Genomic DNA, 12,507 nt, shown 5'->3' with positions numbered 1-12,507 from the left:
AAAAAAATAAAATAAAAATAAATATTTAGACTTAAGAATAAGTTAATTATTTTTACTTATTACTCAAAGTTGTTTTTTACTTTAAAGTTATCCCATTACCAAACATACTTAATTTATTTAATGACTTAAATTTAAGTTATTAAATTGATTTATCATACGCCCACTAAGTAAACATCAAAATTATATAAATCTATTTTATACTAAGTTTATATCATTTTATTTATGGACCAATATGCTAATTTCAGCATTTTTATAATCTTTTTTCCTCTATATCTTAAAAACTTTTCTATTCCAAAGCAGTTAATTTACCTTTTATTATTCTTATCATCTTAATTCCAAAATAATTACTTATGGTGAGTATCTCTTTTTGTTTTTCAATATTTATTCTTATTATAATACTGATTTTCCCTTTATTTAAATTAAGTAATAATGTATTGTTTGTTACATCAAGTTAGCATTTAAGAGTTTAGACATTTTTAAACTTATTTATTTTCTTGATTTTTAACTTTTTCATGAGATAATTTTATTTTAATGGAAAAGATGAAATTTGTAAACTTTTATCTTTAAAAAAATTATTTTTTACAATTTTGTAGTATTTCAATTTAATTTTTCCTTAAGAAAAATGATTTTTACAAATTATTTAGAAAAAATATTTTTTATAAATTTATTTACACAAGAATATTTTAATTTGATTTTATCTACAAAGGAATTGATTTTATTTTATTTTATTATAAATTTTAATTAGAAAAATATTTTCAATCCAATTTTATTAAAAATATGATTTCTACAACTATAATTTACTAAAACAATTCATCCTATTCTTATTTAAAAAAATATATATTTAAGACTTTTATTTATAAAGATTACTTTTAATCACATTGCTAGTGAGGAAAAAAAAGTTTTATTTAAAAATCATTTTTTAATATTTGATTAAAAATTAATTTTATAATTTTATTTGAAAATCAATTTTCTAAACAATTTTTAAATTTTTGGACACTTGTTATTAAAAATCTTTTTTGGAATTTTTATTAAAAATTAATTTTCTAGATTTCTCTAAAAAAAAAAAATTGAATTTATTAAGAAAATCGTCTTTTATTAAAAAGAATATTTTCTAAATCTATCTATTTTATTAAAACAAAATTCTTGACCATCAACTTTTTATATACCTAATATATATATATATAGAAATTAAATTAAGTAGAAATGGGGAAATGAAATTGCAACTAGTAAGTATGGGTATGTTTTCAAATACCTTAATCATGCAAAGTTTTAATTTTTCTCCATTGTTTAGTGGCTTAAAAACTAACTGAATTATCATTATTTGATTATTAGAACATTAAGAGTATGTTTGATAGTAGTTTTAGAAAATGTTTCTAGTACTCTGATATTTGAAATTTCTTATCTTTTGAATATTAGAAAAACTAAAAATACTTTTTAAAATCACTATCAAACGCACTTTTGCTTTTACCCATCTCATGTCACACAATTTGTGAAAATACGAAAGATTTTGCTGCAACATTTTTAAGAAAAATATTTATAAAAAAAATTGACTTCTTTGAAAAGCGACTGCATATTGATAAGATAATATTACTCCCCATTTGAAATCAGGGTTAATAAAAGACAAGAGAAGGGACAAAAAAAATGATTTAGCTGGAACTGATGCACTTCAAAACAAATAGTGCACAGCCATGCATTTCTACCGTCATTGATACTGACCCTCCTATTATTCCCAAGTCCTTTCCACTCCATACTTCACTGCCCTTACATGAACCCACCTTCAAATTTCTGCCCGGGAGCGCCTTAGCCAGATCTGATATGCTTGCAGATATTGTGGTCTTTTCTGGGTTTAGATTGAAAAAGGCAAGATATATTTCTCCTGAAGAAGCAAAATGATGAATAATCATTAGACTCTGGGAGAAGAAAGTTTTACGATAAATTGATTGAAGATTTATAATTCATCCGTCTTTAAGTAATGTCAGAAGCAGATGGAGGTGATTTTACTTGGATGAATTTTCAGCAGAATAAGTTCATTTAGTCAGCTTCACAGTGATCATTTTTAGGGAATTGAAATAATTATCTTCTTTTCCGTTGTTCGATTTCACTGGTTATTGCTAGAGATTGATCTTAATGGAGGATCAATGATGGTTCTGGAGGAACACCAAATGAAAGAGGAAACCAGTTTGAGTAAACTTAATCAGGAGTTTCAGGGGAAGCAAACCTCTTCTTCCAGTTGCAATCCAAGAACGAATTCCACCAGAAACAGCATCATCTGTGCATAAAAAGTCAGTTAGCGGATGTGACATAAAACTAACTTTTAGACGTTTATGCTCGAGATATTATATAAAGAAGCAATCAACTTCAGTATTTCACCTTGCACCGCATTCACAGTTGCACATAGACCAGAATGACTGTTTAAAAGGGTGCCATTGTTGTTCAACTCCCACATCTGTTATGATTAGATCTGTTAGCTTTCAGTTTTCATACACATGTCCGAGAGGAAAAAACTAAATGTAAAGCGAGGCAAAAAGCAATATTTAAATAATTAGGCTGGATGGAATTTTATATATAATGACGAAGGTTTCCTGCAAAAATTTCATATAAACTTCCCATTGTTTTTTAATTCTCCCAAAGATGAAAAATCATACAGGGGTGTGCTGCAGCTAAATGATTGCAGAAACTCTGGATGACCCTTTTAGAGTGCATAATTTAGTGCTTACTATGATAGTGCTAAACATCTTTTATTTATAGATATCATGAATCGGCGTAAAGAGTTACCTGGTTGGCATCCCATTTGCAGGGTGAAAATGAACCTCTATTGAACTCCTTTGAAGTAGGTTTCCCTTTTGGAGAAGCGTCCCAGCACAACTCCATGCCATCAGTTGCTAATAAATGGTGTTTTCCTTGATATTTCTGCTTGTAGATTATCTCTGCATCTCTACACCAGCATACACAAAAATATTTTCATCAGTACACATGCAGTAATAAGAAACAACTTGAAACAAATGAACCATGGAAATGTAAAGTAATATTACATTGCCAAAGGAAGTTTTCTCTTGTATAAGCAATAAGGTGCCAGATATCTGCTTCCTGAGTTATCGTTCCAGCAGATTTGTGCAAGGTCTTGGTCAAGAGTTTTGATAGACCAACCATTTGGCTTGGAATCCTTGCAGCTAGTGAGACCCAAAACTCGAGTGTCTGATTTGTCCACCTTTGTCAGGCATGTTCTTATTCCCTGGGAAAGAATCTGCTTTCTAGTTCTGGGACCATTCATACCAGTGACATAAGGAAACTGCAAATCCAAGAAAATATGTTATGCTGTGATGAAGTTTATCTTCCCAAGGACTTTTGTAAATAGATGGCTTCACATGCCTCCCTGTTGTTTGAGCTAAAAGAGTCTATTTCCAGCAGGATGGGATTTGTGAGAAGTTCGTATGTAGGATCGTCGAGATCCCTCACATCTCCACCAAACATTAGTGGAGACTTTGCCATAGACCATAAAGTCATCTGCGAGGAGAAAACTCAAGGTCATAAAGGAGAGCTCAATTATTTTTGAAGTATAAAGAGAATTAACTCACATCACTTGTACGCACATACCTGAGTTCTTTGTTCATCTTTAGTTAGTCTACATTTTCTGTGTGGACCTTCATTTGAACCTATTCAATAAAAAAATATCCATATTAATTATGGCTTTTCATCCATCACTGCAGAACTCTGGCATCAGAGCAGTTTAAGCTAACAAAGCAAAATTCAGGATTTTTAGATCACCAATGATAAACATCGTCTCCTGTGCTCTATCATGAATATGACTTTATTTCATCGACAGATTGGTTTAAGCAAAAACTTTGTTTCCTGGAATTCCAACCGATGCATATTTGAGTGCCTGGACCCATTCGACACTTGACCGTGGTTTTGAGGACCCTCTATAACCAGGTTCAGCATGTCAACATTACAAAAGTGAGTTCATGGGAATTGGGTTTTATCCGACAGTACTTGAGATTATGTTTTTTATTTTTTATTTACCCCAACTCCACAACCTTCTGAAAACAACAGAATCAAGAATGTCACTAGAATAAAAGAACAGAATGATATTCCAAGTCATATAACCTGGATCTGTTAGTGTTCCCAATGGTAGCATATCCATGTCAGGCCATGACTTTCCCAGCAAGCCCTTAGCTCCAATCATATTAGCAGTAGATAAATCCCTGACACAGAACAGAGTGGAGGCCATTAAAATATATTAAAAAAAGAACAAGTGATACAAAGAAAAAAAACCAAGTTAGATGGGATAAAGATTAAAGTGTCCTCTGAAATGAGAAGCTCTTAAATGAAAAATGGATGCTTTATCACCTTGAAATGTTAAAATGGGCAGCAACATCTCCCCAGGTATCCCAGTCATCTCCTGTAATCCTATACATGTTGACTAGTCCATTTACTTCTTTGGCCATTGCAGGTGTCACCCTGGTTCCAGGAGAAAGAGAATACACAATTGGACGATCAAGTTCTTTCAGAACCTGTGCAAGGGCACTATGTATATCAGTTCTTCACTGCGAATATATTACTTGGATATCACTGATGTTAACAGAAGAGAGGCATTGCTCTGTACCTCTGAAACAACAGTTATCTCATTTAGATCAAAGTCATCACCAAATACACAATCATGTTTCACTGAAAAAGAAAAAGAAGCGATCAATATGAATATACTTGGTTCATGGAATGGCACCATTACTTAAAAAAGACAGACCTAACTATAGGAGAAGGACAAATGATAAATCGTAAAATAGATCACCTTGATCTTAATGAAACCAGAATCAACTCAGATATTATGCCGAACACGATGGCCATATTTTAAACAATAAGTTAAACATAATGGGAAACTGGATTTCCTCAGGACATCGAAAACACATTATTGAAGATCATACAGCTCTATATATTGTAATAGTAAAAAAAGACAAATGAGGATGAGAGGATGACTTTCAACTAAAAAGGGTCAAATTACCAAAGTCAACACCCCACTCAGCATACTGTTTATATAGTGATCTCAAGAAGGCCCTTCCAGCTCCCAAATTGGTATTTACACTCATGAAACCATGAGGCATCCACGCACAAGCCCTTTCTGTAAGGGCTATATCTTTTGCCGTCCACTGTCTACCATTCTCTTCATAAACTCCTCCCTAGCAAAAAAAAGGAGATAAATTCAAGCAATAACTGCAGCACAGAGCCTTAATATACTTTGAGTTAATGGCTTCCACTTCTACTTCAACATTATTAATGTGCTTGAGGATTCGACATTGAATGAATTGCTTAATTTCAAGTACACTACCAAAATCTGCATGTAGGGTGTCCTAAGGATCAGAGTTGAAGAAAATCTACAAAGTGTGACATTATATAAACATCACAAGAAAAAAAGATAAGGAGAATGATCAAGATGGGATGAAATAGCAACACCTTAATGCTATCTAAAATAGGGGTGTTTGCATTGACTGCCTGTGTGCTTATTCCTCTCATTACATGAAACCCAAATTTCAAACCCATGCTATGTACTTTCTGGGCCACTTCAGTGAACCCTTTCCCACCATTGGATGAAGGCCATCTGCCAGGATCAGGAGCCATCCTCCCCCATTTGTCAATCACATCAAATCCTAAAGAATCAGTGTAAGCACCCTCCACCTTTCTTCTATACCAAAGGTAATCAATCACAACATACTGCAAGCAATTACAACGAAAAGAGGAAAGTTAGTTAAGCCTCAAATTCAAAGAGAAGTCGTCCCTTCACCTATTGATACAAGAACATGTACCAGATGGTTGTACCTCATATCCAAAAGGGCGTAGCCGCTGTGAAACAATTTCTGCACTTTTCAGGAACTCTTCTTCAGAGATGATCCAGCTGAAGGAATCATAGGAGTTCCAACCTCTTGGTGGGAACCAAGCATGCTTTCCCTCATTCTTAGATAGAGTTTTAGCTGATAGCCTGAAATGGATGAAAAACACAAATTTCTTGAAATGGGCATGGCAATCCTCATCAAATTCCACAAAATTTGTAGATTAAAATACCAAACGACATATTCTGGTGAATAATTAAAAATAAATAAAAATCAGTAACTAACTCAGAGAAAAATGTGCATCAGGCCACTAAAAATCATGCTAATTTCCAACCCCGGAATTTGATTCCGACGACTACAAATTATTATCATAACAGATAGTTGAATAATTGAGAAGAGAAGTACCTTTGAAAGCAGATAAGGGAGAAGAAGATAAAGAGGGAGCTCAAAACCGCGAAGTTCATTGTTAGCGGTTGGGGGGTCGCGGCTGAGCTGAAACAAGAGTGCTAAAGTGTCTGTTCTCTGCTTCTTGCTCACTACAAAGGGGAAGATGAAGACGAAGACGATGACGCGCAAAATCGCGTCTCCTGGGTTAGATTTCGCTGCCCATCTGTCACGTCCTGCCACACTCTTTGTCGTTGCGATGATTGGACGATATCAGCTGGTGCCTAATCCGGTACAACCTTGCTCAATGAGAGAACTGCAACCCCGCCACGTGCCCCCAAATTATTGGTCATCAGGGTAACATAACTCATTCTATTCATACCCAGTATGGTAATAATACCACTTTTGCCTTTATTATTATTATTATTATTTTTTTTTTTTTTTTTAAAAAAAAAATTTTCTTTGAAATGATATTTTCATCTCCCATGCTACCTTTTAACTTTTAAGCTTCATTTACCCTTTATAATTTATTGGATTATTAGATTAAAATTAATTTTTTTAAATATAAATATTATATTATTACCTTTTAATTAAAGTATTAATTTAATTTTCAACTAATCCTTATCTTTTCCTCTCAGTTATTTCCCCTCTCACTCAAAACCCGAAGAAAAGTAAATGAAATTAATCTTAATATATACCATACTATAATTTATACTCATTTTTAATATAGATAATATCCCTTTCTTTTATCATTTAGTCACCTTCTTTGGGTAGATTTTTTTAAAAAATATTTACGTTTTCCTTTTTATCTACCTTTTTCCATCCTAATATTTTTTTTTTCTTGATATATGGTTTAATTCCTAAAAAAAATTTAGTCATATATATCAAGAAAAAAATCATCAAAATATTTATTAAATGGAAATAGTTTAAAAAAATATTAATTTATACTTACCTTAAACTATTCTAAAATCAAGCTTTATCTTTAATTTATTTTTATTTCCGATTTTAATAATTTTCAGATTAGATTGTCTAAGGAATGTTTCCAATGACCCTAATAAAAAAATTATTTTATTAGTAGATGTAGTTAAGGATAAAAAATATATTAATAGAAAATATAAAATATAATTTTATACTAATCTCTATTACTTTTTAAAGGATTGAATTAATTAAAAATTATTAAAATAAGAAAAAGAAAAAGATAGAAAGATAGATACTTGATTAAGAATAAATTATTAAAAAGTTGTAGAATATTTCTCTCAAAATTTAATAATTTCATTGAAACCCGAAGGTTTAGTGTAAATATACTATGCCATCATAGGTTTCAAATTTCGTCTGTAAGCGCTTCTATAAAGATATTTTTTATATGAATTTTATTTTTTAAAAATAAAATTTAATTTTTATAAAATTGTTAAAAACTCCTGTTTAAAATATTTTTATCTAAAATTTCTATAAACAAATTAATTTATAGGGTTGCTAAGTGATAGAAATTTGAAATCAATGGTGGTTTGGTGTATCTACACCAAACCTTAGGATTCCAATGAAATTAACTCATATATCATATAATTTACATTATTTTTCTTATCAGTTCTAGTTCCTCTACACTAAATTTTTATTTACTTTTTTGTTTTTATTATTCTTCGGGTTAATATTTTTAATTTTGTGAAGTTAATACTAATTCAATCCTAGTTATATTTGTGAGAGGAATGAATTGAATGTTGGTCAAATTTTAATATTAGATGAAAATTTAATATATATGACAATTTTTACTGCAATAACAATGAATATAAATATAATAAAATTAAGTAAAGGGGATTGGTCAAATTTTAATGTTTGAAGAAAATTTAAACCAAATGATAATTTTTAATGCAATGAAGGTAATAAAATTAAGGAAAGAGAAAGAGAGAGAATGGTTTGGCGACGAATCCATTTCCTTTAACTTCTTCCAAGCTTCATATTTTTTCACTAATTTAATGACTTTTCAACCAAAATTCTTCAATATTAGGGCACTTTGATTGAGGTCCTAATTCACCTTTACAAGTTTCAAAGTGTTCACCCACACTTAATTAACTTTCTAAAGGTATAACAAATTTTCGCTCAAGAAAAACTACTAGTTTAGAATGAAGTACAATGACAAAAGATGAGTAAAGTCAAAATGCATTAAGAGGATTTTGCAAGTTTTGAACTAAATGCAATCAAAGAATGATATAAAATTCGCAATGATTTTCAATGGTTGTCACCCTCATAAATGAATTCGAAGTGCCTTAATTAGGTGTTTCAAGCTGAAACCAGTCATTTGACACAAATTATAACTCAATCACTTGATCACTCAATTAGTTGTTGGAGATTTGCAAATGATTGTGAGAGGGAAAAAATCATCTGGTTAAACAACTCCACTAATGTATTAAGTAAGTTTATACTAATTCAATGTAAGGTAGACACACGAGATGAAGAGTGAATTGGGTATTAGATTTTTTTTTTTTTTTTTTTTTTTTGTTTAACAAAGATTAATGCAAAAGATAAATATAAGCAATGATAAGAAATAATAAGATAACGAAATGTAAAGAGAAAAGGGTAAAAAAATTGTAAATAATGATTTATAAAGGTTTAACACAATCCCGTTCTATGTCCACTTTCTTCTAAGGTTAGGTTCCACTTGGATGCTTAATAAGACTTCCTCTAAATTTATCAAGACTTTCAAACCAAACCTTCAAACTTTACATTTGGATTCTTTTTCCAATGGACCTTCAATCATCCTTAATAGATACCTCATTCTTAAATAACTCCACAAATGATATCTCACACTTGAAAGTTCCTAAATGATACATCATACTTAGATTCCTCTTTTATAATGATACAATGAATAAATTTGTTGAATTAAATCCTAGTTTACAATTTTAGCTCAAAGATTACAATTCAAACTGGGATTGATGGTTCATTAAATAGATATACAAGATAATGAACAAAAGGTACATCCAAATACATTTTCACAATGAATGACAATTAATGTTGGGTTATTCGAAGAACATAAATAAGAACTAAGAGGACTTTACCTAAGAATCACTTGATTGACTACCTGGCTAAACACTATGCAATTGATGCAACGTAGGTGACCATCGGAAGATAGAACTACATAATAGGACCATCTAAGGACTCTTAACCTCCAATTGAGCTCCTTTTTGCAAAATTAAGCACTTATACTTAAAACTTTTTTATTCCATGCCTTTTTGAAAACTTTTTTAAGCATAAAATATATAAATCAAAGATGGTTTTCTTATGAAAAATACTTCATCCAACTTTTGAAAAGATTTAATGTAAGTTTGAGATCAATTAGATAAATTTTGGATTTTAAGTAATGAAATATGCATATCCTAATTCAACGTACCTTCAATCTTATAATAAAAACCCTAAAGATTGATTTTAATAAACTTTATTTTTATATCATTTTTCCTCTTGATTTCCTATTTGACTTCATACAACTTTTTCTTGATGATCATAAGGAAATTTTATTGTCTATCATACTTAAAATAAAATGTTAAATTTAATCCTTAATTTGTTATAATCAAAAGTACATAATATTAAGCAAACCTTGATCTAACACAATGCCTTCACCTATTAAGATTTCCTTCAATTGGTAGAGCAATCAATCGTGGTCAGTTCACTAGGTTGTCTCTTACCTGCCCATGCCTCAACTAGTAGAGCAACTGGTATACACTGCCTAACACCACTCTCATTCCTTCATTAAACCAATAGACTAGGTGGTCGATTGACCTACCTCTTTGCTTTTAAAAATGAAAATTTTCCCTTGAAAGCTAAAGGGTTGGCTAGTTTTAATTTTGGAAAATCGTATAAACTTTTATGAGTATTGGAAAATATTGATTTTCATCAATGTTTGTAAGGATCACCTTTTTTTTTTTTTTTTTTTGAATTAGATGAAGATTTTATTTTCTATAGAAGGATTCATATCTCAATGCATCTTGACCTTACATTAAAAACCTATAAAAACCGAGCTTGCTTGAATGCCTTTCTAGTGAATGCTCCTTGAATTATTTGATCTTCCAAGAGTGTATTTAAATTTATGAAGTGGGTGTTAAGTCAATTTTCCTTAAGAGTTTATTTAAAGAAGAAATTTTTGTTGAACAACCATCATGATATATTAGAGAAGGCACAAGAAATAAGTTTACAAAGACAAAAAGTTATTATATAGATTGAAGCAAGCACTACATGCTTAGTACATGCAAATCGACATTTATTTATTCCAACATAGTTTTCAAAAGTGTCCTTTTGAGCACACACTTAACATTTAATCAAATTCTAATGGTGATACAATTTTTGTATGCCTCTATGTAAAAACTCATTATGATGACTTTAGGGAATATAACCACATATGTTTTAAACTTCATTGCACTAAAGTTTTCACAACCCTATCATTAGAAAGAATCAAAACTATTGTTTGACCTGATAAAAAATGACCGTTGAAAATGTAGTATCGTTCAATTCTCATTTGTTAGTAAATTTATTTATTTTTATAAACACTTCATTATAATGATTTTGATGAACATAATTAATTTTCTATTAAATTTCTTTCCAATAAAAATTGGGATCATTCAAAAGAATCAAATTTAATGGCATATAAAAGTTGACCATTGACAAAAATTTAATGTGTATAGTGTAGCTTAGATATGAAAGGAAATTGATTTTTTTTTTTCATATAAAAATTCATTATGATGATTTTAGGGGATATAAATATATCTATATAATTTTTTATTTTTTTTATGATGTTGGATAGACAAAGTCTCACATTAAGGTTGAGAATTGGCTTCAATATCATATATAATAATTCCCTCTCTTTGATATAAATATTATCCATAATGGACTTAATAGGCCTTAAAAAATTTAAAATATGTCTATATAGTTAAGAAGAGTCTACTACATATATTGTATTAGGAACTTCTTCTCTTAACTGATGTGAGATGTTACAAAGTGTCACTAGTTCGACCTTTCTACAAATCGAGTGATAATTCTCACTCTATAAATGATATTTGGTTTATTAAAAGTCAAATAGTGAAGACTTCTTATTATACCCTTGAAATATGTGAAATTTACTCATTCCCCAATGCCTTCTTTTTTCATTTTAAAGTTCTTGACAATAGGAGAGTGAATCATTGCTAATGACTCTGTCTGCTAATGACTCTGTCTTGAATCATTTTAGAATGTCTATAGCATACTTCTTTTGTAACAAAGATATCATCATCTATTTGTCGGACCTTAATTCCAAGAAGATATGACATTAATTTTATGTCTATTAGTTCAAATTGTTATGACACTACCTTCCTAAAATCTTTAAACATCTACCAACCGCTTTCTATAAAAATTAAAATCAGTTTGACTCCATATTTGAGCTACAATATACATTAAATTTCTTTCATTAGTCAATTTTGATGTAACAATAAATTTGATTCTTTTGAATAATTAGGTGGACTAATTCTAATTGCAAAGAAATTTAAAAGGAAAGTAATTTATGTTCACCAAAATTATCGTAATGAAGTGTCATGCGAAAAATAAATAAATTTGCTAACATATGAGAGCTAGACAATATTCTATTGAATGAAGTTTAATAGTCATTTTTGTGTATGGTTGAACAATAATTTTGGTTCTTTTGAATGATAAGATTGTGAAAACTTGAATAGAAATTTAATACAAATGTAGTTATATTCCCCAAAATCATCATAGTGAATTTTCGTATGAAGAAAAAAAAATCAATTTCCTTTCATATATGAGCTACATTATACTACATCTAATTTCTGTTACCAATCAATTTTGATATAACAATAAATTTGATTCTTTTGAACGACTAGTTGAAGTAATTCTACTTATAAAGAAATTTAATAGAAAAGTAGTTATGTTCGTCAAATCATCATAATGAAATGTTGTGTGAAAAAAAAAAATTGTTAATAGATAAGAGTTGGATGATACTACATTAAAGGACTTTTAACAATTATTACAATGAGAATGATCAATGCATTTGTGGAAAAGTCATATTAGTAACACTTTGTAACATCCCACATCAGTTGAGGGAAGAGTAACACTTTGTAACATCCCATATTAGGGGAGCATGCTCATGGTACATAACAACTTCCATGGCATATTCGACAATTTAGCTTTGCATGATGCTGAGTGAGTTTAGACATTAACGGAAAGACTTTGTATGAGAAGAAGTCTATTATTGCATTGTGGAAAAGTCATATCACAAAGGACTTATTCATCCATTTTGATGAAAAATATTAATAAAAATAAAATAAAATAA

General features: G+C 30.0%; 1 protein-coding gene across 1 annotated transcript; it reads right to left on the bottom strand.

Annotated features, from left to right (window-relative positions):
- Positions 1-1,551: 1,551 nt before the first annotated feature.
- On the bottom strand, positions 1,552-6,436 carry LOC117922879. The gene is made up of 14 exons (XM_034841080.1): positions 6,225-6,436; positions 5,809-5,968; positions 5,446-5,703; positions 4,997-5,171; positions 4,604-4,665; positions 4,348-4,511; positions 4,105-4,202; positions 3,595-3,653; positions 3,370-3,504; positions 3,033-3,289; positions 2,776-2,935; positions 2,371-2,446; positions 2,219-2,269; positions 1,552-1,876 (listed from the first exon to the last, which is right to left on the bottom strand). The coding sequence occupies exons 1-14, from the start codon at positions 6,281-6,283 to the stop codon at positions 1,647-1,649; spliced, it is 1,944 nt and encodes a 647-aa protein (XP_034696971.1). The 5' UTR covers positions 6,284-6,436; the 3' UTR covers positions 1,552-1,646.
- Between the last annotated feature and the right edge of the window lie 6,071 nt (positions 6,437-12,507).

This window comes from Vitis riparia, chromosome 1 (assembly GCF_004353265.1).
Source record: "Vitis riparia cultivar Riparia Gloire de Montpellier isolate 1030 chromosome 1, EGFV_Vit.rip_1.0, whole genome shotgun sequence".
NCBI lineage: Eukaryota > Viridiplantae > Streptophyta > Magnoliopsida > Vitales > Vitaceae > Vitis > Vitis riparia.
Note: the sequence above shows the minus strand (reverse complement) of the source record. Positions and strands in the feature narration are given on the sequence as shown.

Coding starts and splice junctions, on each gene's coding strand:
- LOC117922879 (XM_034841080.1), bottom strand. CDS start 6,283: ATGAACTTCGCGGTTTTGAGCTCCCTCTTTATCTTCTTCTCCCTTATC. Junction 5,172..5,445: donor CTATTTTAGATAGCATTAAG/GTGTTGCTATTT, acceptor TTTTTTTGCTAG/GGAGGAGTTTATGAAGAGAA. Junction 3,654..4,104: donor GGGAACACTAACAGATCCAG/GTTATATGACTT, acceptor TTTATTGAATAG/GTTCAAATGAAGGTCCACAC.